Source organism: Onychomys torridus, chromosome 15, assembly GCF_903995425.1.
Source record: "Onychomys torridus chromosome 15, mOncTor1.1, whole genome shotgun sequence".
NCBI lineage: Eukaryota > Metazoa > Chordata > Mammalia > Rodentia > Cricetidae > Onychomys > Onychomys torridus.
This window is the reverse complement of record NC_050457.1, coordinates 16,934,310-16,960,798: the sequence shown is the minus strand read 5'-3', so window position 1 is coordinate 16,960,798 and position 26,489 is coordinate 16,934,310. Positions and strand designations below refer to the sequence as shown.

Below are 26,489 nucleotides of genomic sequence, written 5' to 3'. Positions count from 1 at the left end.
ACAAACAAAAAAACACCACTATCCAGTAAGTATAAGATGAAAGGGAATAAAGAGTCCAACTTTCCCATAAAAAGAAAAAAATGTTCAAGTAGAATTTATTTTTTAAAGTGGTAGTTGGAGAAAAGGATAGGAATCTATCTGGGTAGATGATATTTTGTATTTATTTCTCCCTGCCCAATAAATCTTTCTCCTGCAAAACTCCAATATGCTCCTCTGTCTAGTACAAGTTCAGGGTCTGACTCCTAGCAGGTCCTGTACATGATAAGGATCCTAAAATCCCATTAAAGATCCTTCTCTTTCTTTGTCATGGAACCTAAGACTTTGTGGCCACATATAATCATGACAAAACAGTTAATACCTCTTGAAAGAGGTATGACTACCAGCTGGGGTGGAGTGGGGTGGTGAACACCTGTAATTCCAGCCCTTGGGAAGCTAAGACAAGAAGAAAGTTCAAGGTCAGTCTGAGCTACATTGCCAGACCCCGTCTCACAAAACAAAACAAAACAAAACAAAGCAAAGCAAAGCAAAGCAAAGCAAAGCGAATCAAGGCCAAGCAAAGGGTATATACAACAGCAGTGTGCTTAGACTTAGACAACACACATGATCTGTTTAATTATGTAAGTTAGCAAATTAATACTATTTATTCTCTGTATTGGATGGGGGAGTATTGTATTTTGTAGAACATGAGAAGTCTTTAGGTGGTTTCTTTAATAGTAATTTAGCTTACAAATAAGCATACCCTAAAAAAAATTTAGCTACAAAAATATATTATGACACAGGATCAAATAATTGTTCTAAAAACACATTTTCTAACAAGCACTGCCATTAATATCACATTTATAGACACCAAAGTTATTACCTTGGATTAAGAAAGCATTTTGCAGAACTATTTAAGGTTGCAGTTTAAGAGTGTCATGGACTACTTTTATTGTTGAAAATTTAAACAACCCCCTTTGGTGTCTCAGGTAGATGGGAGTAAAAGTTTTTTAACATTAATATCTACAGGACTTCCTATTCCACTAAGCAAGCAAAGCTTTTAAAATGTCCTATGAGAAAACCATAGCAATGCTGCATTGCTTGAAGCTAAATGCAGAAGTTTACTAAACTCTTTAAAATGCCTGTGCTCCAAAACACAAAACCTCCTAAGCAAACGGTGGACCACTGTCAAAAAAGGTACTGATCATAGAGGCGGTCATTCAACACAACCAGCTGACAGTGCAACAGAAAAAGCCATTTGTAGAGCAGTAATTATATTAGAGATCAATGATTTGGAAAGAATAACTTTAATGTTCAAAACAATGCACCTTAAAAATTAGGTAGCACGTGAACTCTATTCACATTCTTTCTATATAATGACTACTTCCTATACGATAAAGAGAGAAAAAAGAAGAGAGGAAATCTCCACATTTAAATACAGTAAAAGTATGCCCAGTGTTATGTTCTTTAAAAATATTAGTATTTTTATGAGAATTTTTCCTATCAAGTTTCTTTTTTTCCTTGGAAATAACCCATGGATACTGCTCACTTTGCTAATGCATAAAATAGTTAAAACCATCACATTATGGGGGCATAAGAGAAGAAATCACTAACAGGAATTAGTATGATGGAAAAACGCTAACAATCTAGGAATACAGGTGAACTTGTTAGTCCTGATAAACAAAATCTGCACAGTTGACATTTGGTAAAAGATTCTGAATGTAAAAGATCCCACTGTTCTTAGTACTTAATACTGTAGGTAGGGCTATTAGCCAGGAAACTGAAATACAAGGCACCTAGACAGAAAGTAATACAGTAAAGCTGTATCAATTGGCAGAAGACTTAATTTTATCCATAAAAAATTCTAAGGAATCCACTTTAAAACTACTAAAATCGATACTTTAATTTTAATAAATCCTTATCGGAATCCCAAACAGTTTCTCTGTAGGAATGTGGAGGGAATTTCTATAGTATAAACTTTGCTTAGAAATTTTAAAGACTTAAGCCAGGCGGCGGTGGTGGCGCACACCTTTAATCCCAGCACTTGTGAGGTAGAGGCAGGCGGATCTCTCTGTGAGTTCGAGGCCAGCCTGGTCTACAGAGTGAGTTCCAGGACAGACTCCAAAGCTACACAGAGAAACCCTGTCTCGAAAAACCAACAATGGAAAAAAAAAAAAAAAAAAAAAAAGGAGAAGAAATTTTAGGGACTTAAGAGTCAACCTTTAAAGAGGAGAAAAAAAGCTATACAAATTATATTTCCCAACTTTAAAGATTAATCCAAAGCTAAACTAATGAAGGCAATGTAGTACTGGTAAAAGGGTAGAACTTATCAACGGGCCAGAACCGAGAGCCCAGAAATAAATGTCCATTTTTATGAGCTTTGTTCAGAATGCCAAGATACTTTCAGAGGATAAGGAATGGCCTAAAAACAGCAGTACTGAGAAAAGTGGACAATCACATGAAAGAAAACAGTAAGTCTCTGCCTCATATCATATGCAAAAAATGATCAGGGATCAAAACTGAAGAGCTGAAAACTCAGGAGAAAACATGTGCTGCTTCTGACCTCAGACGAGTCAGAGATTTCTTAACACATGACATCAAAAAAACAAGCAACTAAAAAAACATAAATAAATCAGAAATAAAAAAATGTTAAAACTTTTTTAAAAAAGATTTATTTATTATGTATACAGTGTTCTGCCTGCAAGTGTCCCTGCAGGCCAGAAGAGGGCGCCAAATCTCATTATAGGTGGTTGTGATTCACCATGTGGTGCTGGGAACTGAACCAGGTCCTCTGGAAGGGCGGCCAGTGCTCCTAACCACCAGGCCATCTTTCCAGCCCCTGTTAAAACTGCAAAGCACTTCAAAAAAAGAGACAACCTACTGAATTAGAGAAACTATTTGCAAATCATTTACATGATGAAAGTTTAATATCTAGAATATATAAAAGATTCCCACAAATCAAAAATAAAGCAAAAAATCTCAACTGAAACTGGGTAAAGGATCTGAGTAGCAGTTCTCTGAAGACATACAAGTGGTCTATAGGCATGTCAAAAGATACCATTAGGGAAATCAAAATCAAATACAAATTCATCCAGGAGGATGGTGCTCACAAAAAAGATGAGGGAAAAGGATGTTGCTTGGTGCAGACCGCTGATTCAACACACTTGGGGCTCTGGGTTCAAAGCCAGCAGCAGCAGGAGGATTGAGGGAGACCAATAATAAAAAGTTCTGGTGTTATGTAAAGAAAAGAACCCTTATACTCTAGTGAAGGAAGTGCAAACTGATGCAGCTGCTTGCCAAAACAGTCTGGCGATTCCTCTAAAGCGTTACCACTGAATGAACGTATGATTCAGTGCACATTACATGAGTTCTCGTACATGGAATGTACAGAATAGAGAAACCCAAATAGGCAGAATAGAGTCACGATTGTGTAGTGTTGGAGAAGAAGGAGAATATATATATGTAGGCAAAGGAGAAAATTCCTGATGGGTACAGGTTTGTTTTTATCTTGGACAAGGGCAGGCATGGTAAAAATTCATTAATAGTTAAGGTTGTAGAATTATTTGAATATATTAAAACTACCGAATTGTACATTTTAATATGTGAATAGTGAATAGCATATTAAGTATTGTTTAGCATGTGAATTATTTCTCTAAAAAGCTGACATTAAAAATAGTCAAGAGAGCCCGGCAATGTTGGCACATGCCTTTAATCCCAGCACTTGGGATTAGCAGAGGCAGGCGGATCTCTTTTGAGTCTGAGGCCAGCTGGTCTACAGAGTGAGTTCCAGGACAGTCAGGGTTGCATAGAGAGACCCTGTTTTAAAAAACCAAACTACATAAATAAACAAGCAAACAAATAGTAAAGGGAATATTATCAGCCTTGTTAGAATTATGATATTAAGCTGATTATTCTTCAAATATGTAACTTTGCTAGTTCTACTAAACATGTTTGTTTACGTTAATGAACAACTTGAATCACTGCGATGTACCATATTCTATTATCTCAGTTAACAGCAGGAACAGCAAAGAGCCATTTATTTACTCAAAAAAACTATTCATTATTTACTGTTTATCTAAAATAAGTAGAAATATATGAGAGATAGCTAGAAATTCAAGTCAATGAGGCCTAGTTTGGAAGTTGAGAATTCCCAAATAGGGAGTTAAACATGCAGAAGCCAACATGTAAGTTGAACAATAATAAAAATCAGGAGGATAAGTGTTTGAAAAGTGACACTCTCTTATAGTTTATACAGAGAGAACTCCCTTGTCCAGGTTAGACTCTTATGACCCAAATTTCTGGAGCACTCTCTGATGCAATTCAGCCATTTAGCAGATAAGGTTAAGAACACTCTGATTCTGTTTCTACTTTTGTAAAATGAAGTGATTCCTTTCTTTTTTTTTTTAAGATTTACTTGTTTGTTTATTTGTGTGTGTGTGTGTGTGTGTGTGTGTGTGTGTGTGTGTGTGTGTGTGTTCTGTCTTCCTGTACATCTTCATGACAGAAGAGGGCATCAGATCCCATTGTAAATGGTTCTGAGCCAACATGTAGTTGCTGGGAATTGAACTCAGGACCTCTGGAAGAGCAACGAGTGCTCTCAACCACTGAGCCATCTCTCCAGCCCATGAAGTGATTTTTGGACTACACAATGATCAAAGTTTTTCTATCTCTAAAGTCTTACTATTTTTAAACTTCTATTTAGTAAAAGTCATAAAAATTAACATATTGGTCAACAAGCTAAATTGTAAATGGCAAACGGACATAAACGAACACGGTGTATAGTTTCAATAGTTTTCATATCCACACTTTCGATACTCCACAGCAAGGCAGTCACTGGGGCATACTTTCAACATTCTTTAGCAAACTGTCATTTTATTTTCATGTTTAGTGTGAGTCTAATGTCTGAAATAAGCAGTTGCCTGACTTTACAGGTTAGTTTCAAAGGTCTGGAAGAAGTCAGCTGGCACTAGATAACTAACACCCCTCTGGCTTCACTTTTAAAAATTTCAGTAGTTTACACACTCCATTTAATCTCATCACTCTTTACGATCACCCATATCACAAATTTCACTATGTATGTATGTGGCTTGACTGTCTCTCTCTGCGTTTGTTATATTTTGGTCTCAACCATTAATACTCTTAAAAGTAAAATCAATTAGAAATAAAAGCATATTCCTTATGTACCAGAGCAGCAGACCTGTCCAAATCATAAACCTCTCTCCAATGGAATCCACACAATGGTTTTTAAAAGTCCTCCAAAGGAAGAGATCATAGTCTACACCAATCTCATCTGTGGCCAGGTACCACATAGCTAACTCCAGCTGGACAGCTGTAGAAAAAAGCTGACAGCCACTGGAGATGAATGACTCCATACCCTCCTTCATTAACAGGAACAGCTGGAAAGGGGAGACAAGGGACTAACCCACACTGGAAGTAGCTTAGAAATGTCTGGGTCTCACAGAATCATTTCTTCTTATAAATAACCTATACTGAGTGATAATGCCTCACAAAAGGCTTTAGCAATTTTTAACATTTCCACAAAATCTTGGATGACTTAAGAAGAAAATGAAAAGTAGTTCTGCAAAATTTAAGACAGAAAATTATGTATATCTATTCAGAAAACTACTTAACAATCTTGGTGGATAAACTATATTCTTTGTTGCGTTTTATTTTAAAAGACATAAATTGCTTCTCAGTTTACAGAGAATGCAGATCAGTATTTAAGCAGCAAATTAACAAGATGGCACTGTTATAAAGTGCTACCCTTTCACAATTATGGTAAAGTAAATCCTGTATCCAAAAATTGCTGAGTTATGATTGCAAGTTTTCTTAGCTTTCATATTAATTCTGAAAAATCTACTATAATTTTTGAGGTTTGACAATGCAAAGTCACAACTATAGCAGTTAAGTGAACTGTACAATGTAAAATTTTTGCCTATAATTTTATCAGTGATAAAAAATCATTTATTAAGTGAAATCCCAGCATAATAGATTTATCTAAACAAAAATTATCTACACCTATTGTTTTTACTTTAGCTCCTAACTACAACCTTCTAAGTTCTGTTTACTACTTAAAAAGGAAGGAGATATATATCTGGATGTACATAACACATGGTAAGTTAGAGCCTTTTGAGACAGGGTCCCACTATGTAACGCCGGCTGGCCTGGAACTTGCGGAGCTCTACTTGCCCTCTCTCCCGAGGATTAAAGGCATAGGCCAGCACGCCAGACAGTGCTTAGGCTTCATAACATTAGTCACTTTTTCCTGATTTGTAATATTTGCAAATAAGTACAACCTGTATTTAAATTATAAAAAGTACATTCTGGGGTTGGGGATTTAGCTCAGTGGTAGAGCACTCGCCTAGCAAGCGCAAGGCCCTGGGTGAGGTCCTCAGCTCTGGAAAACAAAACAAAACAAAACAAAAAGCTGGGCGGTGGTGGCGCACGCCTGTAATCCCAGCACTCGGGAGGCAGAGGCAGGTGGATCTCTGTGAGTTCGAGGCCAGCCTGGTCTACAGAGCTAGTCCAGGACAGACTCCAAAGCTACAGGGAAACCCTGTCTCGAAAAACCACCACCACCACCACCAACAACAACAACAAAAAGTACATTCTGGTATACTTTAGCTCACTTAAATATAAGTAATTTTTTAAAAATTGGTTAAAATGTTCCTAAAATATGGAAATTGCAGAAAAATCTCCAGATATAATTTCAATTCCAGTCCCTTTCTGAAACTTAGATAATAGATATAAATGGAGTGGATCAACCCAGGTGTTTACTATTATACTGTTTTATAGCAAAAAGCAATATACTAGAAAGTGTTTCTGCATATACCTTTTAATGAGTTGTTGCAAACACACAAGCAGGGAAATCTCTAACAGAATAGAAGATACATGCAGTACCCCAAAATGCATGAAGTCCAGCAGCACCATAAGAATGTATTATCCAAATGTTAGAAGACTCCAAATATAATCAGTGCTTGAAAGAGCCTATTTTCCATTACAGTAGCCAAACTTATCAAAAATTGTCAGTACAAAAATAGCTTCACAAACTGCTGATATAAGTTCTGAACTCTCAAAAAGATGATAGCAGCTGTTTACCAATATAATACTGCATCTCTGAGAATCAAAATTATAATTAACAAAATAAAAATTTTTAATTTTCAGTAGTATATTTCAGTATTACATTCCAACAGCACTACAATAATATAAAACTAACTACTTCTGAGAGAATTTAGGTTGTCTTAAATCTTATTTAAAAAATCCAAACACTTATTGTAAGAGATAACACATTGTAGAATTCTAAACAAATGACATCAGGAAGCAAACCATTACCTTGAATGAGAGAGGGAAACTTTTGTACACGTGTCCATACAAGTTAGTCTATTAGGGTCTAAATGCATTTTAGTTACCAGCTAGTTTAAGACTACGATCTCAAATTACATCCTCAAAAATCACTTCAGTTTGTCAATGAGTTTTTGTTCAATCCCAAAAGGATATTATCATTTAAGTTAAAAATAATTATAAAGGAAAAGGCAATTTAGAAAAGATGTAATAACATACCCTCAAAGAAATTAGTAAACATTCACCCTCACGTTTTCCTGTTTTACATCTCCTAAGCTTTTAAAAGCATTTAAAGTAGACCAAAGAGTGTTCATTCCTCAAAACATATTCTATTAGACTATTTTTGCATAGTTTATGAAAGGGACACAAAACAGTCCTATAGCACTTGACTAAAGAGTACATAAGAGCCCATATGCTTACACTTTAATTTAGAAGTATAGTTTTTAAAATTCGAAAGTAGCAGTAAATGATTCAAGGTAAGGCATTATGCCACTGAATTAGGGAATATAAAACTGTCACAGCTTAGTTATATTTCCTTAAAAGTTCAAGATAATTTTAAGAAACTATTGTGGATGAAATTATGGATCTAGGATTTGCTTTTAAAATAATACAGCAGAGGCTGAAAAGTTGGCTCAGTGCTTAAAAGCACTTGTTGCTCTTGTAGATCAAGGTTCAGATACTAGCACCCACATAGTGGCTCACAACCACCCTTAACTCCAGTTCTAGGGGAGCTGACACCTTCTTCTGGCTTCTTTGGGCACCAGGCATGGGCATGCCTGCATGTAAAACACCAATACACATAACATTTTTTAAATTATTATGTGAGCATTAAGATATGTGTACCTATATTTATAGCAGGGGGCAGGGCCAGAAGAACTGGGCTGTCAAATTAAAGTATTACTAGTGAGCCACTGAATTTTAGGATTTAGTTTCCTGATAAGCCAAAGGCATATGCTTTCAAACTATAATGCTTCACACTGTAATTCAGCACGCACATAGGTCTATGTAACACTGAAACACTACAGTCAGCTGCACTGATGTCTGATACTTGTCTTCTTTTTCAGGAGCCATGAAAAACCCATTAAGGGGCTGGAGAGACGGCTCAGAGGTTAAGAGCACTGACTTTCTCCCAGAGGTCCTGAGTTCAATTCCCAGCAACCACATGGTGGCTCACAACCATCTGTAATGAGCACCCTCTACTGTGTACATAATAAATAAATAAATCTTGAAAAAAAAAAAAGAAAGAAAAAAGGAATCCTTTAAAAAAAAAAAAAAAGAAAAACCCATTAAGTTAATTTTAAACTACCATCGTTTGGGAAATCTTGAATAATACCATCTCTTAGGTCTCCTATCTTTTTGACAAGTCACAAATTCTTGCAGTAACTGTAAATAAATCTACCTCCCATGAAAATCTTTATTTCAATCAAGGAAGTAGATGAAAGCTGAATCATGTATCACCGAATTCAAAGGAATACTTTTGTAAAATCCTATAGCTGGGTATTCTTAATAAGAAAAACTATATGATTATAAAATGCCTTCAACATAATTGTATGGTTAAACTAATCTCCTAGGTTTTCTATTTGGAACACTGTCAAATCCTCCATGACAAGTCATGGGTCACAGAAGTATCTTCAAGGTAAAAGTGATTCCTAACAGACACTCAAGAACACAGGAAAAGAGTCAGTGGATGGGGACCAATTCTAGAGAAGTAACATCAATATAAGGATTAGGAAAACAATAAACATTTAGGAAATTTTAAGTGTATAAACTAGAAGGAGCTTCTACAAATGTTAATTTGAAAGTTCTTATTTCTAATTGCTACAGTATTCAGTACAGATGGCTCAATTTAGGTGTTAAATTAACTATATAATTACAATCAGTACAGTTCAGTCTTTTAAATGGAAAGGTTAAATATTACTTGATAGAAAGGAAGTTTTCCCTTTCCTTAATGCAGTTAAAATATTTAAAAATCCTATCCTACAATATCATTCTTTATAATTAAATGATGTAATTTTTGTAATGCTATCAAAAAATTGCAGTCTTGTTGAAAGACTGCTCAACATGAATGTATGGTAGTCAGATTGAGAAAATGAGGGTTTCTTGAGTTCAGCTCTCTGTATAGCTAGAGACAAAAAGCATTTGCACTACAGTAATTCAAATCATGAACAACTTACTTCAAAATGTTTTACTATCATGTGTAGAGTTGGTATTAGAGCATCCTTACATTCAAAATATCCCATTTAGTCTTAAAAATCATGCCTGACTTCCTTCCTCCTCAGCCTAATAAGATTACTCAGTGCTTGTCTAATATGTTTAATCCTAGGCACCTACTACTTGATACAGTTCAATGAAAATTAAAATTCACTTAGGACAGCTTGCAATATCTCACTTTGTAACCTTTCTTTTTTCCTTCGAGACAGGGTTTCTCTGTGTAGCTCTGGCTGTCCTGGAACTCACTCTGTAGCCCAGGCTGGCCTTGAACTCAAGAGATCTGCCTGCCTCTGCCTCCATGCCGGGACTAAAGGCATACACTACCACTGCCTGGCTTTCACTTTGAAACTTCTAATCTGTCAAAAAATTTAATTTTCTAGAACCTGGTCCCTCCAAAACAATGTGCAGTAAAATAAAACTATCCTCTTAATTTTACATAAACTACTATTCAGTAAGAGTAAAAATTAATGTTAAGGCAGATCACAGATAGGCTTTGCTAAAAAAATCAATAGTACCATTTCACATTCCTCTTTACAGTCTAATAATAACATAATGTGGCCAATAATTAATGTAACTAGCTTATAATACATTTAGAACACACTGTATCTTTTAGACTACAGAATTCTTTTAAAAATTCAGGGGGTTGGGGATTTAGCTCAGTGGCAGAGCGCTTGCCTAGCAAGCACAAGGCCCTGGGTTCAGTCCTCAGCTCTGAAAAGAAAGGTCTAAAAAAAAAAAATTCAGAAGCAATTTAAGCTTTTCTTCTGTTGGTACACAAAACAGTCTGCATTACTTTTCACAGGCTCAAGCCTGGTATCTACTGTCGTCTGTGAAACCATGGTTAAGACATCTCTAGGACTACAGTACAGCTTAACTTTAAAGCAGAAATCCTGTTGCTTCTAATTACAATGTATAATTCTTAAGTTACAGGCATGAAAACAGAAAACTAGGTAACAAAAGGGGTCTTCAAAAAGTAGAAAGGATTTTCCCAGCACTCAAGAGGCTGAGGCAGGTGGACCTCTGTGAGTTCAAGGCCAGCCTGGGCTACAGAGTGAGTTCCAGGACAGGCTCCAAAGCTACAGCCAGCCTGGTCTACAGAACAAGTTCCAGGACAGCCAGGGCTGTTACACAGAGAAACCCTGTCTTGAAAAAAAGAAACAAACAAACAAACTCCCTCCCAAAAAAGGGATTTATGTTTTGATCCATTGAAAAAGTTGCTTGTATAATTAACTCAATATCCCTTTTTCCACACAGATAATGAAAATATTCATTCAGTCAATTTGAACAACCAAAAACAACAAATTAATTAAAGAAGTCTGACCTGGGCTTTTCACTCAAGAGTTTTTGAACCAAATAAGCCTCCATATTTGCACTACTGAATCATGATTGCTGAGTTGAACGTGTACCTATGTGAGAACGGCAGCGCGTTCTGAGCTGGCTCAGCCCTTGGCTCTGAGTTCTCTGTCACATCCGGGGTCCTTTCATCGTCCGTGCCGTTGATGCTTTCTGGGGTTAAAGGAGACTGAAGGTCTCCTCCTGCAGATTCCTTTCAACAAAAGAAGAGAGAAAAGAGAGTAAGAGATTGTTTCAAAAAGTGTTACACTTTTGTTCAAGCACACAATGTCATCTAAATGAAGTCCCTGTGATGAAATCAAATAGCAACTGAAATTTGAATTAGATTAAAAAAAGATAATTATTTTTTCAGGAAAGCAACTAATAAGAAAATTAACCAAAATATAATATAATTTAAAACTATAAAGATAACAATTTAGAAATGTAATTTTAAAAACATTAAAATATTTGGGTTAATAAAAGTAATTAAGTGAAATTAATAATATTCATAAAATTACTCTAGAATGAAAAAATGGCAGCTAGGCAGGGTGGTGTTTGTCTACAATCCCAGCATTCAAGAGGATGAGGCAGGAGGACAGACAGCATGCATAAGGCCAGCCTGAGCATCACAGTGAGACACTGTCTCAGAAAAACAAAACACCACCACCTCGGGAGTAAGGCAGTGTGTGAGGCACTGGAAGCGCCACCCTCCTCTCCAGACTCTGTGCTCTCTAATAATGCCTGGAATGAAATTTCTTTAGTTTCATCCTTTTTAGCTAAACTAAAACAGGCCCTTTATTATTTAACAGACATTCACAAAAGACTCATTCCACCTCATTCTTCCATACTGCAATAAAATTGTCAATACCTCTCTCTTCTGTGCAGAAGTTTGGGAGGAAAATCTGGGGAGAAACTTCTTGACTGTCGTACACACAGAAGATGGAGTGAGATTCCAGGCAAGCACCCTGACATCCTGGTGTAGTAAATCGTTCCCTACAACACTGTCACCATTTGGAGCCAGCATCTCTGAAACCCCAGTCTCTGGAACTGTAACAGCTCTTACACAGGGCACAGTTCTGCTGGCATGTAGCGAGGCCATGGGTTTCCTCAGCTCCTATCTGACAGGGGTCACCTTTCCTGTAAGGCACTGCTTCTCTGACTGCTGAAACCCGGACTTCTCATGGAGGGCTTTCACAGAGTTCTCAACATAAAGTCTAGCAGATTAACAAACTTTTCACTATGTTAAAAGCATTTTACAATTTTATGTCAATATTAAGGATTAACAAAGCAGTAAGCATTTAGAAACAATCTTCCCCCCACCCTCCCAAAAAAAGGAAATCCCGGGGAAAAGAGGATAGAAAGAAAAGAAAAGGAAAAAGAAAATCTGAGTCTGGAATAACCCATCTAGTTTTTTTTTAAGATTTATTCTCTAGTTCATGTGTAGGTATGTGTGTTTGTGTGAGTACATGCACATACCCACAGAGGCCAGAAAAGAGCGCTGGATCCCCTGGAGCTGAAGTTACTTGGGGTTGTAAGCTCCCTGACATAGGTGCTGGAAACTGAACTCTGGTCCTTTGTAAAAACAAGTATTCTTAACTGCTGAGCCAGCTCTCCAACCCCTAAGTAATATTGTAAGATATGCTAACTGACTGAGGCTCATGACTAACAGGCCAATCTTCACTCTGCTTGCATACTTTGTACCCAGTAACTGCATTAAACGCCTAACAGGAGCCAGTTGTATTTACCTTCAAGACTGTTTATGCCAACTGTATTTACATAATTAATAACTGGATTAAATATTATGTAAATTAATCAATTTAGAGTGCTAGAGTAGTTATTTTAATTAAAATCAAATGAAATGCTTTAAAATGTCTGAAAAGTAAATGGCTATAAAGTAAAATAAAATTCACAGGTGAATTAAGCATATATAATACACTGTATTTTTACATGCTATCATACCATGTATCAGAGAAAAGAAATAAAAACAGAATACTCTGATATTCTTGCAAGTGCCAAGCTTTGGCTCTATTTAACCACCTTGAATTCATCCCCCTCTGCCTCCCAACTTCAGATGCAATGTGACCAGCAACCTCACCTTCTCTGGTGTAGTGAACATATATCCCTTTGAATTGCAAGCCCAAATAAACACACCCATAAAAACAAAAACAAAGCAAAGCAAAAAAACAACCTCAAAACTCAAGAAAATGGGCAAAAAGGTCTATGTACACAGATAAGCACCGGAGAAGCCAGGAAAATTAAACACAGACCCGATCTCCCCTGCTCTGTCCAAAGGGAGAAGATATCTGGCTGTTCTCCCAGAATATTGGGGGAAAATATAGATTGCAACCTGGAAATCCTTTGCTACCTCCTGAGCCAGTCTCTCCCCATATCACTCAGAACATTATGTTTGTTAATCCCAGACCCTTTCCCCCTAAATCCTGAGCATTACTTCTAGGCCATAAAACTGTGAGAGATGTCATTTGTACTTTACAAGAGCCTAAGTGACTTCTGTGTCATCTTAGGGCCAGGCCAACCCTGACACCTACGGACATTGTGCTTACTCAGTCATTCTCTCTAGACCCTTATCTTGAGCACTGTTTCTGAGCCAAGAGAACCCACTTCAGGGAAGAAGCCAAACGTGTACTCTGTAAACAGCTTCAGGGTAAACATATCTTGAACTTGGCTGAACTCAAGGAGATGAGTTGTTACCTGGAATCTTTATCCAAAATTGCACTGTGCTTAAATATGACAAAAATATACAAGCTGCTATCAGACTCCAAGAAATCTTGGCCCCGCACTGGTTACCTAAATCAGGGTGAACTGAGTTTCAGTCTTCTCTCAGCAGGCTCATTTCCCTGCCTGCTTTACAGCCTGCAGAGACCTCCCACAACAACTAACTATTAGTATAGTCAGTCTGTTAGAATCAAAACATAGAAAAGAAAGGTAGGATTCAAGTCAACAACATATTCAAAGGTTTTAGATTAAAATATTGGAGAATTAAAATTATTGAATGTAAACATAAAAATTTTAAGTAAGAATCCTTTAAAATGTTTTCCTCACATTTCCCCCCAATACTGGGGGTTGAATCTAGGGCCTCCTGCACGTTAAGCAGGCACTATTATCACTGAGCTATAGCTCAACCTTGTTTTCTACTTGCTGTTACGTTAAGGCAGGATCTTAACTTATTTAAGTTGTCTGGAATGGCTCTAAATCCAGCGTGTAGCCCAGGCATACTTTACAATCCTGTCTCAACCTCCAGAGCACTTGGGATTACAGACCTGTTCAAGCCGTAGCTCTCTTTTTTGATTAACAGACCAACTATTGGTTTTGATTCAAACAGACAAAAAGCCTGTACCCTGCAGTCCCAATCAGTTCCACTCCCTTTCTACTGTTCTAGACTTCGCCTGACTTATTACAGCCCGTACAGACTGACTAACAGTGACAGCGCCACATTGACAGGCTCGTGCTAACTTGAACTCTCTCCATACTAAGCCAGGAGTATACACTGCCTTAGTTCAAGAGTGTAAGAATGTGAGGTGGCTAACTTCTGTCTAAATGCAAGACTCCTTTTATCTCAGGGTTTGAAGGTAAGATGGAATGACTTGTCTATATAGTGTACCTTACATAAGACCAATCACATCAGTATCTCCTGAAAAGAAAGCAGAAATACAAATATCTGGGCTCCATCTTGTATTTATTAAATAAGACACTATAGTGTGCTTTAATAAGTTTCCAAAAGAATTCTGATGCATGTTGTGCTGGATGTTTTTTGCCAACTTAACACAAACTAGTAATCTGAGAAGATGGATCTCAATTAAGGAATTACCTCTAACAGACTGGCCTGAAGGCAAGCCTGTGAGGCATTTTCTTGATGAATAATTGATGTGGGAGGACCCAACCCACTGTGGGCAGTGCCAACTCTAAGCAGATGGTTCTGAATTACGTAAGGAAGCAAGCTGAGGGGGCTGGAGAGATGGCTCAGAGGTTAAGAGCACTGGCTGCTCTTCCAGAGGTCCTGAGTTCAATTCCCAGCAACCACATGGTAGCTCACACCATGTATAATGGGATCTGATCCCTCTTCTGTCATGCAGACGTACAGCAACTTACATAAAAATACACAAAGTAAAGAAAGCAAGTTGAGCAGGTAATGAGGAGCAAGCCAATGAGCGGAGTTCCTCCATGGCTTCTGCTTCAGTTCCTGCCTCCAGGTTTTCCTGTTGGAGTTCCTGCCTTGGCTTCCCTCAACAGACTGTGACCTAGGATATGTAAACCAAATAAACCCTCTCCTCCTCAAGTCGCTTTTGGTCATGGTTTTACCAAAGCAATAGCAACCCAAAGCCACACGGCATTTATGTTTTCCTAACAACTATTATGTGCCAGGCACTATTTAAAGACTATCATGATTATTCTCATCCTTATAACCACACTCACTCAACAATAACAGGTGCCTATTATTTCCTAAGGACTTACTATATATACGCATTTTTAATCCTCATTGAAGTCCCACAATAACCCTGAGAATATGTTGGTCTTATTCCCGTTTTTTATGTCCAACCTCCCCAACCCCAGTTACTCACCTAATCATAAAGCTAATAAAGGTTAGTGCCAAAATTCAAGCCCTGCTCTAGAGCACACATTGTTCACTAACCATGAGTTGCCATTATCCTTATCATACTCACCTCTCTCAATAAAGGATATAATACTTGTGCTAGTTAAACAACTTCTCTAGTCACAGCAAAAAAAAACATTTAAGTTTGTCTGGCTTGAAAATGCTTATGGTTTTGTGTTTTAATTTAATTTATTCTTTGTTGTCTATTTGTTGAGGTAGAAGGGGAAGGAAGGTTCAGGAGAGAGGGACAGAGGAGCAGAGGGAGGGGATAAGGAAGAGAAGGGGCACATGAGTGTTACAGTAGGAGGCGTTAGGGTCAGGAGCTGGGTCTCTCCTTCCGCCATGTGGTTCTGGGGATCAGTTCTAGGTTATCAGGCTTCACAGCGAGTGATTGTATATGCTGAGCCACCGTGTGCTTCCCATCTCATTTTGTTTTGTAGTGCTGGGCATCCAACCTGGAGTCTGGCATGCAAGTCGTCTCTCTATCACTGAGCTATGCCCCACACTCAGATATGCTTAACTGAAGTAGTGCTCCTGCTCAAGTGAAAAGAGGGATCTGACTATCCACTATCACCAGTTATTCACTCTAAATTATTCCATTCAAACAAAACAGAAACATTAAGAGGAGGAAGGAGAAACTGCTTTTTCTTCTTTTCTCTGGGTCCAACACAGTAAGTTAACAGACTTGAAATATTAGAAATATGTGAATGCTGGGAATTGATCTCAGGACCTCTGGAACAGCAGCCAGTGCTCTTAACCTCTGAGCCACCTCTCCAGCCCTTATTCATTCTTTTTATATCATGGAATTTTTTCAAATATGATCATCTTTTCTATATTCATTTGACCAAAGCAAAAGCTTAAAGATTTTCCTTCCACCAGAGATAAGAAATTAGCTTTTAACTTGTAACAGTTTACAATCAATTAAACACAATGCTGTTATAACTGGAGAAACAGTAACTAAAAACAATGACATGCATCACCCACTACAACTTTATTGATATTTTTGTATATTTACTTACTGAATGTGCTTTGTTACATCTTTTGGTAACAAGAAAATCATTCACCTAAAGAATCAGAACTCCCAATACATACTGGCATATAATTTTGAGTGGCTTTTATGATTAAAGGAATCACTGGAGCAGCAGAGCATTTGAAAAAGAGATTCAATGCAATTTCACAAAGATCACCCAAATTATCCCAGGTTGCTGCAAGTATGGAAGAATGGACTTTGGTTTCAATCCACAATAAACATTGTCTGTGAGCAAAGACATTTAGTAGAACTCTCCTAATTAAAATAAAAATGAATTCTTTATACTTAGTGAGGCTTACCAAATAGTTAGATATAAGTAGATTTTTATGACCAGAAGAACCACATGTCTTAAATTTTACAATGCTTTATATTTTGTAATGTTTGATTTTTTAAAAATTATTATTATTGTTATAGTGGGGGCATATACAAACTATGGCAGGCATGTGGGTATAGAGGACATGGATGCTGGGGGATGCACATGCTACAGCAGGCATGTGGGTAGAGGACATGGATGTTGGGGGATGCACATGCTACAGCAGGCATGTGGGTAGAGGACATGGATGCTGGTTCTCTCTTGCCACCTTGTCCATCTTGTGAATTCTGGAGAGAACTCAGGTTGTCAAGATTGCACATAAGCAACTCTACTCTCACAATCATCCAACATTTTGTAATGTTGCACTAGATAAACTACTTCTCTCCTCTAGAACTAGCCAACACTTAGAGAAACTAGGAGCCTAGTGGGGAACAGGCCTTTGATGTCAAACCAGTCATGCTAATATCATACAACACATTTTCTTATCTGGACTCGTACTGAAGAAACATATTCCTTTGTCTTAATCACTCCAGAGCCAGATTAAATCCAGCAGAAACTGAGAGCCAACGAAATTGCTCAAACTAGCCAATCCTACACTATTTTTATTGTTTCTCCACTTTTCCCATGACATCCTAAGCAAAAGTCTGGCATAGATTTCCTTGGCTCTTCCTGCCTCTAACTACCCTTCAGCTTCCCCACGTGGTTCTGCCTGGTGTGTCACACCTAGCTTCTAGAACATGAGCGCGCACATTTCTGTCTGTTTTTCTGAGACTCTCCTTTCTGTCTTACCATTGCCAATGAAAAGAACACTGACAAAAACACAGGTCGATCATTTTGTACTTTTGCTCTTCTGCTGTTAGGTATTGTGGCGGTTTGAAAGAAATTGGACCCAGTGGCACTATTAGGAGATGTGGCCTGGTTGGAGGAAGTGTGTCACCGTGAGGGCAGGGTTTGAGGTGTCTTTTGCTCAAGCTTCCCTCAATATGACTTTAAGTCCACTTCTTGTTGTCTGTAAGATGTAGAATCATGTCTGTCTGCACACCACCATGGACTGAACCTCTGAAACTGTAAGTGAACCCTTCAATTAAATGTTTTACTTTTTAAGAGTTGCTGTGGTTATGGTGTCTTTTCACAATAAAAACTTAAACTAAGACAAGAACATAAAGCTTATCTGAGTTAATATTGATTTTTTTAACTATTCTTGTCAACAATGAGGTCTTTCTCTGTCAGTAGAGACGAATTAAGAGTGCACTTCTCTATCTACTCTGGTAATAATTTTGCCATTATTCTTCCAAATTTTACTCTGGCATACAGGATCTGATGGTCTGAAGTGAGCTGTGCTCACACATGAAAGCAGACCCACCGCACCCACCTGTGAAGGAGTACTGGTTAGCTCCATCTTCTCTTGCGACTTCTCCTTTGCGAGACGAGCAGCTTCTTTAAATTCCTGAAACTTTTCTGCAAACTGAACACACAGAGACTACATGCATTAGCCAGCTAGCAGTATGCCACAGGGCCTGTTTTCCCTTTATTTTCTGAGCCAACTCTTACATAAGCAGTACAGCCTCCCAACAAGTACAGCTTATAGTATGAAAATGATGGGAAAAGAAGCCTAAACCCCAAAAGTACATAAGCACTGTGATGAATCTTATTCATCACGAAGTTGGAATTTGTAAGCTGGTTTATCTATATTCTTCTCTGGTTACTAGAAACCATTTATTAAGACTCACATGAGTGGCAGAGTCAGCAGACAGGCGCACACTACACTTTTTTAACTGCTAAGAAAATGCAACCATTTAAGTATCTGTTTGTACATCAAAATACTAAGAAAAGGCTTTTAACTAATAATAAAATATAAATGCCCATATTATGTAAGTCATACAGACACATTACATATCATTATATTATCACTAACAACTAAAAACTCATTAGTGAAGATTTCTAAATAGCCAATTCAGTAACAGAAAGCAATAACAAAGTTAAAAAAGAAAAATAACATGAAAGGTCATTAAGATGAAAAAGTTATTCATGAAATGCTAATTCTTAGAAACACCACTGTCACACACAGTACCTGTTTGTTTGGGATATGGAAGCTATTCTATCACTATATTCAGATATAGTAAGCATATTTTAACTTGAAGAGGAAAAAAATTCTAACAAAGTCATTCCCAGACACCCTCTCCCCAAACAAACAAGTAAGAGGATGTAAGCTGAGACTGTATGACTGACAGGTTTTAACTGACTACTCCTTTACTCTGTTTGCTAGCTACTCAGTAACTTGGAAAAATATAATGAAAGATTTAATTTATTATCAAAATTACTGAAACTTAAAAGATATTTCATGAAAGTTTGTTTCAGAAATCCACTTACAATTTTAGCTCTTCGTTGTGAAAAATCATGAAATTCATGTAGTAAAAAGTATAATTTATCTCCTTTAGCAGACAACACAAAGAAAGTTCTATGAAGTGGCTGAGTAATGGCTAATGTGTTAGAATAAGCATCTAACTTTTCAAGGAGATCTTTCTGGAAGAGAAATTCATCTGAACTGCTATACTGAGAAACTCCGATCTAAGACTCACAACTATACCACAGTTCAAAAATATATTTAGAAAGGAAGACTTGCTAAGAGAAGTCCTATTAGGCCACACTCACACTGTAAGTGTCTTATAGAGAGTGTGTTATAATCACAAAGGCAATAGTTAAAATAGCTTCAAACTTTGAGCTTTAAACTTTAATTTATATTGAAAACATACATGAAAAGGAATGTTTACAACTAAAACACAAGAAAAACAAGAAGATTATTTCAACTACTAACTATCTAATTATAAATCAAGTCAATAAATATTCACAAAGGTGTAAGACATTTAAAATAACTCATCTTAAAGGATCTGAACAATTTCTACAGTAAATAAGGTTAAAGTTTAATGTATATATGAACTGAATCTACCTACAAGAGTCTGTTACCCTGCATTCGAACAACTTAATTTTCAAATTCTGTTTATATCAAATCTCATGTAAGCATCTGAAATTCTGTTAAAGGCAAACCCTTTAAATAGAATAGTTAACATAGAAGTTTTAGCACAAATCTTTGTCTTGTGGGCACAGACTCTAGAGAGCAAGGTGAGTGCTATTCATCCTAATCACCTTAGTATCCTGTGCACCTTTCCAATCTCGATATCCATTCTTTCTGTGTAATTTCCACAAGAACTCAAGATGCCCCTGATGTAAGCATGGGTGGCTTTCTTTATTGGCAGAACAACTGTTTTATTTCCAGTATTTAGCTGGTGATGCTCTGCACTTTGTAAGTCTTTCTGGCCATCGTAATTCATTTGAGCAGCATTACTCGAAAAATTCCTCTTGGTGTCGATTGGATCTCACTCTGTACTGCAGACAGTTCAGAGATTCTACATCCAAGCAAATCAGAGTTTTCTCAACAAACAATAGCTTACATGACTGCTGTCATAGTAAGAAACAAGCAACAACAACAAAATCCAACTGAAATCTATATTCCTGCTAACTGTAATTTTCACTCTTTGGAAGAGTTTATGTTTGCTTATCTTGAAGACCATCTCCAATTAATTTTTTTTTTTTTCTTGCAAAATCCCTTCTGGAGAGGTAGTTCCCACCTTCTCCTTCCTGCTACACAGATCATTCACTATAATAAGCCCTCTTAACTAGTGGTGACTATTTTGGATGTGTATAGTAAATCTTTATACAAAATTATAAGGAATCCAAAGATATTTTTATTTTAATATGTTTATATTTATTTATAACATTTAATATTATATTAATATTCTTATTTTAAAGTCATTATAGTTCTAGAGTTCACAACTGAAATTAAACAAATTTCTCCAGTATTTTGTATTCTGTTTGCTGTTATATATTTAGGACACATAAATTAGAGATGAAGATTTTCTCAGAGATTACTGAAATAACTTACTTTTGAAAGATGATGCTCAGAGGAGAATCCCAATCCGTAAACAGTGTTTGCCCGGCTATCAGCCCACTGGCCAAACTTTTGAGATGTTTTAGTAAATGTCATGTTTGGAGTGATGGTGCTATTTATTATTGCCTGAAAAATAAAGAAAAGTAGCCAGCCAAAAATAAGAAATGGGCATTTAAATCCAAGATCATTGCAGCTTCATTTGTAACCCACAAAGTTAAATATATAAAGATAGTTGCAGTTGTGGCAATGTAGAAACATGTAACTAGTAGAACTATAGATATATTTTTAATGATCCAAAAAACTTCAAAGGTATGTATGTGTTAGGGTGTGTGTGTGTGTGTGTGTGTGTGTGTGTGTGTGTGTGTGTGTGTGTGTGTGTGTGGTGTAGGTACGGGCATGCCTGCGTACGCTAGACAACCTCAGATGTTGTTCCTCAAAAGCTGTCCAACTTGGTTTTTGAGAAAGGGTCTCCCACTAGGACCTGGGGCTTGCTGACTAGGTAAAGCTGGTTGGCTACCAAGGCCAAGGAATTGTCTCCCCTCCCCAGTGCTAAGATTAAAAGCATTACCACATAGTTTAGCTTTTGACATGGGTGCTGGGGATAGAACAGATCCTCATGTCTGCACAAGTAAGCACTTTACTGACTGAGAGAGCACCCAAGCTCCCAAAGATGTACCTTGTAAACCTACTGTTTTTTCACAAGTTGATAATGGACAAATATTAGCAGTTACTTTTATCTTGGTAGAGTGGCCATCACACTCGGACCTGGTACATACAAGGCAAGTGCTCAGCCACTGAGCCTTTGAACAGGTTTGAATGTGGTCGGCTTCTTCCCTTTGAATGTTGAGGATCAGTATTTATTAATCTTAGATGCTATTCTCTGGAAACAAATAGGCTTTAGTCTTAACAGAATCTTTCAAGACATAAATGTATGAGGGCTGGAGAACTCTCTCAGTGGTTAAGAGGGTTAAGAAAACTGGCTATTCTTCCGAAACACCTGGGTTCAATTTCTAGCACTTATACAGCAGCTCACAGCTGTCTGTAGCTCTAGTTCCAGGGGACCTGACACCTTCTATTTGACTTTCCAAGCAACCAGCATGAATGTGCTTCACTGGCATGTATGCAGGCAAAACACGCACATATATAAAATAAAATTAAACAAAAAAAAATAATCTATGAATACAAATTATTTCGATATTTTAATGTATAATCAAGCTTTTTACAATCTAATTTACACAAAATACATTTTCATACAAAAAAAAAAAAAGACCTTCAATCACTTAGCAGGCCTTTTCTCTACTCAAAGAAAAAACAAACTCCTAAGAAGTATTTTCACTTTTCTTATAAAATAATAGATTGGTGGCAATATCATTTCTATTTCACATATGATTTCTTAGAAAACATGGCATTTGGCATGTTAATAAAGATTAACTCTGGAGATCGTAACACGTTTCAGGTATTATAACATACTAATCCATGTTTTCTGCCAGTGCTGGAAAGGAAAGGGTCATTTATAGTTGGGTAGTCTAGTACCCCCTAAAATTAAGAAATATAATTGCACCAAAATAAAAACATTTATGTTGTCAAATCTGAAACTGTCATCTACCAAACTAGTAAATGGGCAATAGAAATTCATCATTTTCTGAAAAAATGTGTATTTGTTTAGCAAGTGATCCACTACAAATATAAATGTTTATGCACTACCAGGAACTGAGGGAGCTTTAACAAGGATATATGGACATACATGTCTCACTAAAGAAAAAGATGGCACAATGGAAACTGGCTCCCTCCTTTTTCACAGGTAATGGATGTTACCTATTGTTATATGAGAGCTTTATCTTTGTACTTTATCAATTTCTCCACTGATATTTATAAAGCTTCCTCACCATTTAGTTCAAAACAGCTTCCACTAACATACCTTGTTAGGTATGTAAAACATGCTAACAATTATTTTAACTTGTGGAGCAGTCATCAAAAGTTGAGGGGCTGGCGAGGTGGGTGAGTAGTTTAGAGAATTTGTTGATCTTGCAGAGGACCTGATTTTGATTTTTATCACCCACATGGTAGTTTACAACCACCCATAACTACAGTTACAGGCATCTGATGCTTTTTTCTGTCCTCTGCAGGCACCAGGCAAGCACATGGTGCACACACATACACGCAGGCAAAACACTCATCCATGTAAAATAAAATAATCTAAAAATATTTTAGAAGGACTAACTCGAAAGAAGACTATAGACAAACAACCAAAGATCATTGATTGATTTGTCTGCTGTTCTCTGAATACCTATTAGCTACCAAGTACAATTCTAGAAATTTGAGACACAACAGTAAGAGAGGCAATGCAGTTATGGATTTCATTCTGTAAGAGTTGGTTAGAGCAAAGAAATAGCTAACAATGGAATTTCAGATCATTCAATAGCTGTGAAGTCCCTAAAAGGATATGACAGAGAGCAAAGGCAAGCAAATAAAGACCAGCAAGCATTGTTCTAGATTTGGTGGTCCTTCAGTGTTCTCCCAGGAACATTTAAGGAGGACCTAAGTGTTAACCAAGACCAAAAGGGCATTTTGGCATCAGACCCCACTAACTCTAAAAGGTGGGGTGATAACACATTTAATAAGCAACAAGAAAAACTAACCAATGTGCTGGTGAACATTAGGGTTCATTTCAACCATTTCAAATTAACTTCATTGTGTCTTGATAAAGAGGTCCATTCTAGTCTCCATTCTGAACCTTTCCTCTTTCTGTATTATTAGTCCCTGAATCATGGAAGAAAAGCTTTAAATAATCCTATGCTTAAAAATCTATTTCTTAGATTTTTTGACTAGAACAGAATTAAGAAAATTTTCTAGCTTTTCGAGACAGGGTTTCTCTGTGCAGTCCTGGCTGTCTCGGAACTCACATTGTAGACCAGGCCAGCAGTCAATTTAGGAATCTGTTGGCCTCTTCCTCCCAAGTGCTGAGATTAAAGGTGTGGTTTTTATTTTTGTTTGTTCTTTTAAGCTGAGGATTGAACCCAGGGCCTTACGCTTGCTAGGCAAGCACTCTACCACTGAGCTAAATCCCCAACCCTTGTTTTGTTTTGTTTTTATAGAATTAAGAATTTTTTAAAAGAAAAAATTAGTGCTTTAAAATAAACAACTCTCAAACCTAGAGTTTTTGTCTAAGGTGAAGAGGTGGAAAAGTATCTCGTTTCAAATCAGGAATGCTTTGAACCTGGCTAGGCCAAGCTAGGGTCTTTACATCATGAAGAAAAAATGAAAACAATACGATGTTGTCACACACCTTTCATCCCAGCATTTGGGAGGCAGAGACAGGAGAACTTCTGAGTACCAGGCCAGTCAGAGCTAAATAGTGAGAGCCTGTCTCAAAAAGAAAAAGAAAGACAAACCAACAAACCAACAAACTTCCTCATGTGTACAGTTCAAGCACAAAGAACGAATAAAGGAACATTTCCTACTTAGGGTACTCTGGGCTTTTTAAGGCAATCATAAAACAGAGACGGAGATGAGACAGCAGAAAAAGACTTGGGGGGGGGGGGTTGGGGATTTAGCTCAGTGGTAGAGCATCCTCAGCTCTGGAAAAAAAAAAAAAAAGACTCGGTAACACTGAAGTATTTCAGTGTGGCTTTCCTTCCTGGCCACGGACTACTTCCGTTGATTCTTTCCATTTAACCCTTTAACCCAGCTAATAAAAACACATTATCCTGGCAATTTAGATCAAGTGAGACAACAGATTACAGAAACTGAAAGTTTAAGTAGGGAAAATAAATTAACAGTATAAAGCCAGAGATAACATTTAATATCTGTTGTATTTCACTAAACCGAACAGCTTTGAGCAGCCACTCTTCATTAAAGAACACTTCACAGAAATGAACCATCATCATCTTTTAAGTCATTCACATGGAAGTGAAAAGAAAACTAATTATGTGGAGAAACACAAGTTAATCAATCACATATTGATTCAAACCATAGTAGGCCACATGTAAAATTATTAGCCTAGTAGTATTAATAATAAGTATACGTAGGGCAATTGTACATTTTTGTTGTTGCTACTGTAAAATGTGTTTATGTTATGTGTATGTGCACATGCATGTCCTGTAGGTCAGGGGACAACTTGTGGGAGTCTGTTCTCTCATTCCACTGTGTGGGCCCCAGGGCTGTCAGGCTAGGTGACAAGCACCTTCACCCAGTCAATACATTGCTGCACATTATGCCTTTTAAAATGTATTTATTCTTTACAGCAATACTCTGGTATAATAGTGCATGCACAGTTGTTAAGATCTTTTTTTTTTTTTACATGTGAGAAAATACATGCAACAAATTAAATACCTTGTGCAAGGTCACATGATTCGAAAATCCCAATGAGGTGCTTTGGCTTTCTTCTGTGTTCCTAACTTCTACACTGAACTGATGGAAAGTTAGAAAGGCCTCAGACCTTCAAGAAAGCTTGAAGGAAGGAAACCTCAGAATCTGATGTTTGGAATATAAGTTAGTTATACAAAATTCATTGGTAATAAAAGATTTTCTCCCTTCTGAACAGCATACTACGTACCAAGCACGAAGTATGTTCTACTGATATTAACTTATTTAATCCTTATAACTATTTACACTAATTTGAGAAAAAGGATCCCCCAGAAAGCATTTTCTTCAAAGTCAAAATAGTAATTGACAGAGTTGAAGGTGGAGCCCAACTGTCCTTGATCATAAATATTACATCATCTGCCTCTCTTAAAAGCAAAACTTTAAGATTTCCGTCTTACACTTCAGTTACTTTAGTTTTGAAGTTGGCAGAGTTCATGATTTAAGGGTACAGAAATTGTAAGGGTTAATTATGTATTAACTGTGTTCTCCTAAAGGATCTTTATTGCTGTTGTTTTAAATTTATTTAATGTAATGTTTATGAGTATTTTGCCTGCTTGTATGTATATATACCATGTATGTGCCTGGTACCTGCAGAGGTGTCCAATCCTCTAGAACCAGTTACAGATGGTTATGAGCCTCTGTATGGGTGTTAGAACCCAAACCCAGATCCTCAGCCCCATACCCCACCCCACCCCGAAGAATTTTATGATTTAAAGGCGGTATAGTAGAACATTCAAGTGTTCTATCTAGAGGTCATTGGGAATGTGTTCTAGGAAAGTAATTCTTAAAAACTTCAATTCTCCTGAATGGGCTATCATAAAGGGAGAATGTCTGGCCCCATTCAGCTCAACTGTGGCTCCAGATGTAATCACTGTCTCATCTTTAAGTCAGTCACCATTATCAAATCATTCAGCATAGCAAACAAGGAGAAGCCATCACTACGCTAGGGTGATGGTCCCCTTTGGACTCACAGCCTTCAAAACTGTAAGATAAATAAATCTTTTTCTCCACAAGTAGCCAATACCTGGTACTGTTGTAACAATGAAAAAGTGATGAATATGGAAATTCACTGTTCACTAGTATTTCCTTATCGTTTAACATCGATACACAACAGAGATACAAGGAATGCTCATTAAATAAACTAATCTACCATAAATCTGAAGAATATGTTTCCTCATGAAACTCAATATAATAAAGAATTAAGTTAATTCAAAAAAACTTGATGGGCCAAAAAAAAAAAAAATGTTGCTACTCTAAGAATGATCACTTTTTGTTTTTTCAAGTTAAGCTTCAATAATTCAAAAAGGAATTATTTTAATGGGAACAAAAATGTGAATGGACTTGAAGCTCTATGCTGAACAAAGCA

The 26,489-nt window shown here is 37.0% G+C and overlaps 1 protein-coding gene across 2 annotated transcripts in view; it reads right to left on the bottom strand.

The window, feature by feature from the left end:
- The window catches only part of Homer1 (homer scaffold protein 1), a 112,898-nt gene that overhangs the window by 38,803 nt on the left and 47,606 nt on the right, over window positions 1–26,489 (bottom strand). For both annotated transcript variants that reach the window (XM_036207068.1, XM_036207067.1), the window contains exons 3-5: window positions 20,753–20,884; window positions 18,185–18,277; window positions 10,935–11,074 (exon numbers count right to left, since the gene is read on the bottom strand). In XM_036207068.1, coding sequence (XP_036062961.1) covers window positions 10,935–11,074; window positions 18,185–18,277; window positions 20,753–20,884 — 365 coding nt within the window. The remainder of the gene's footprint in view (window positions 1–10,934; window positions 11,075–18,184; window positions 18,278–20,752; window positions 20,885–26,489) is intronic.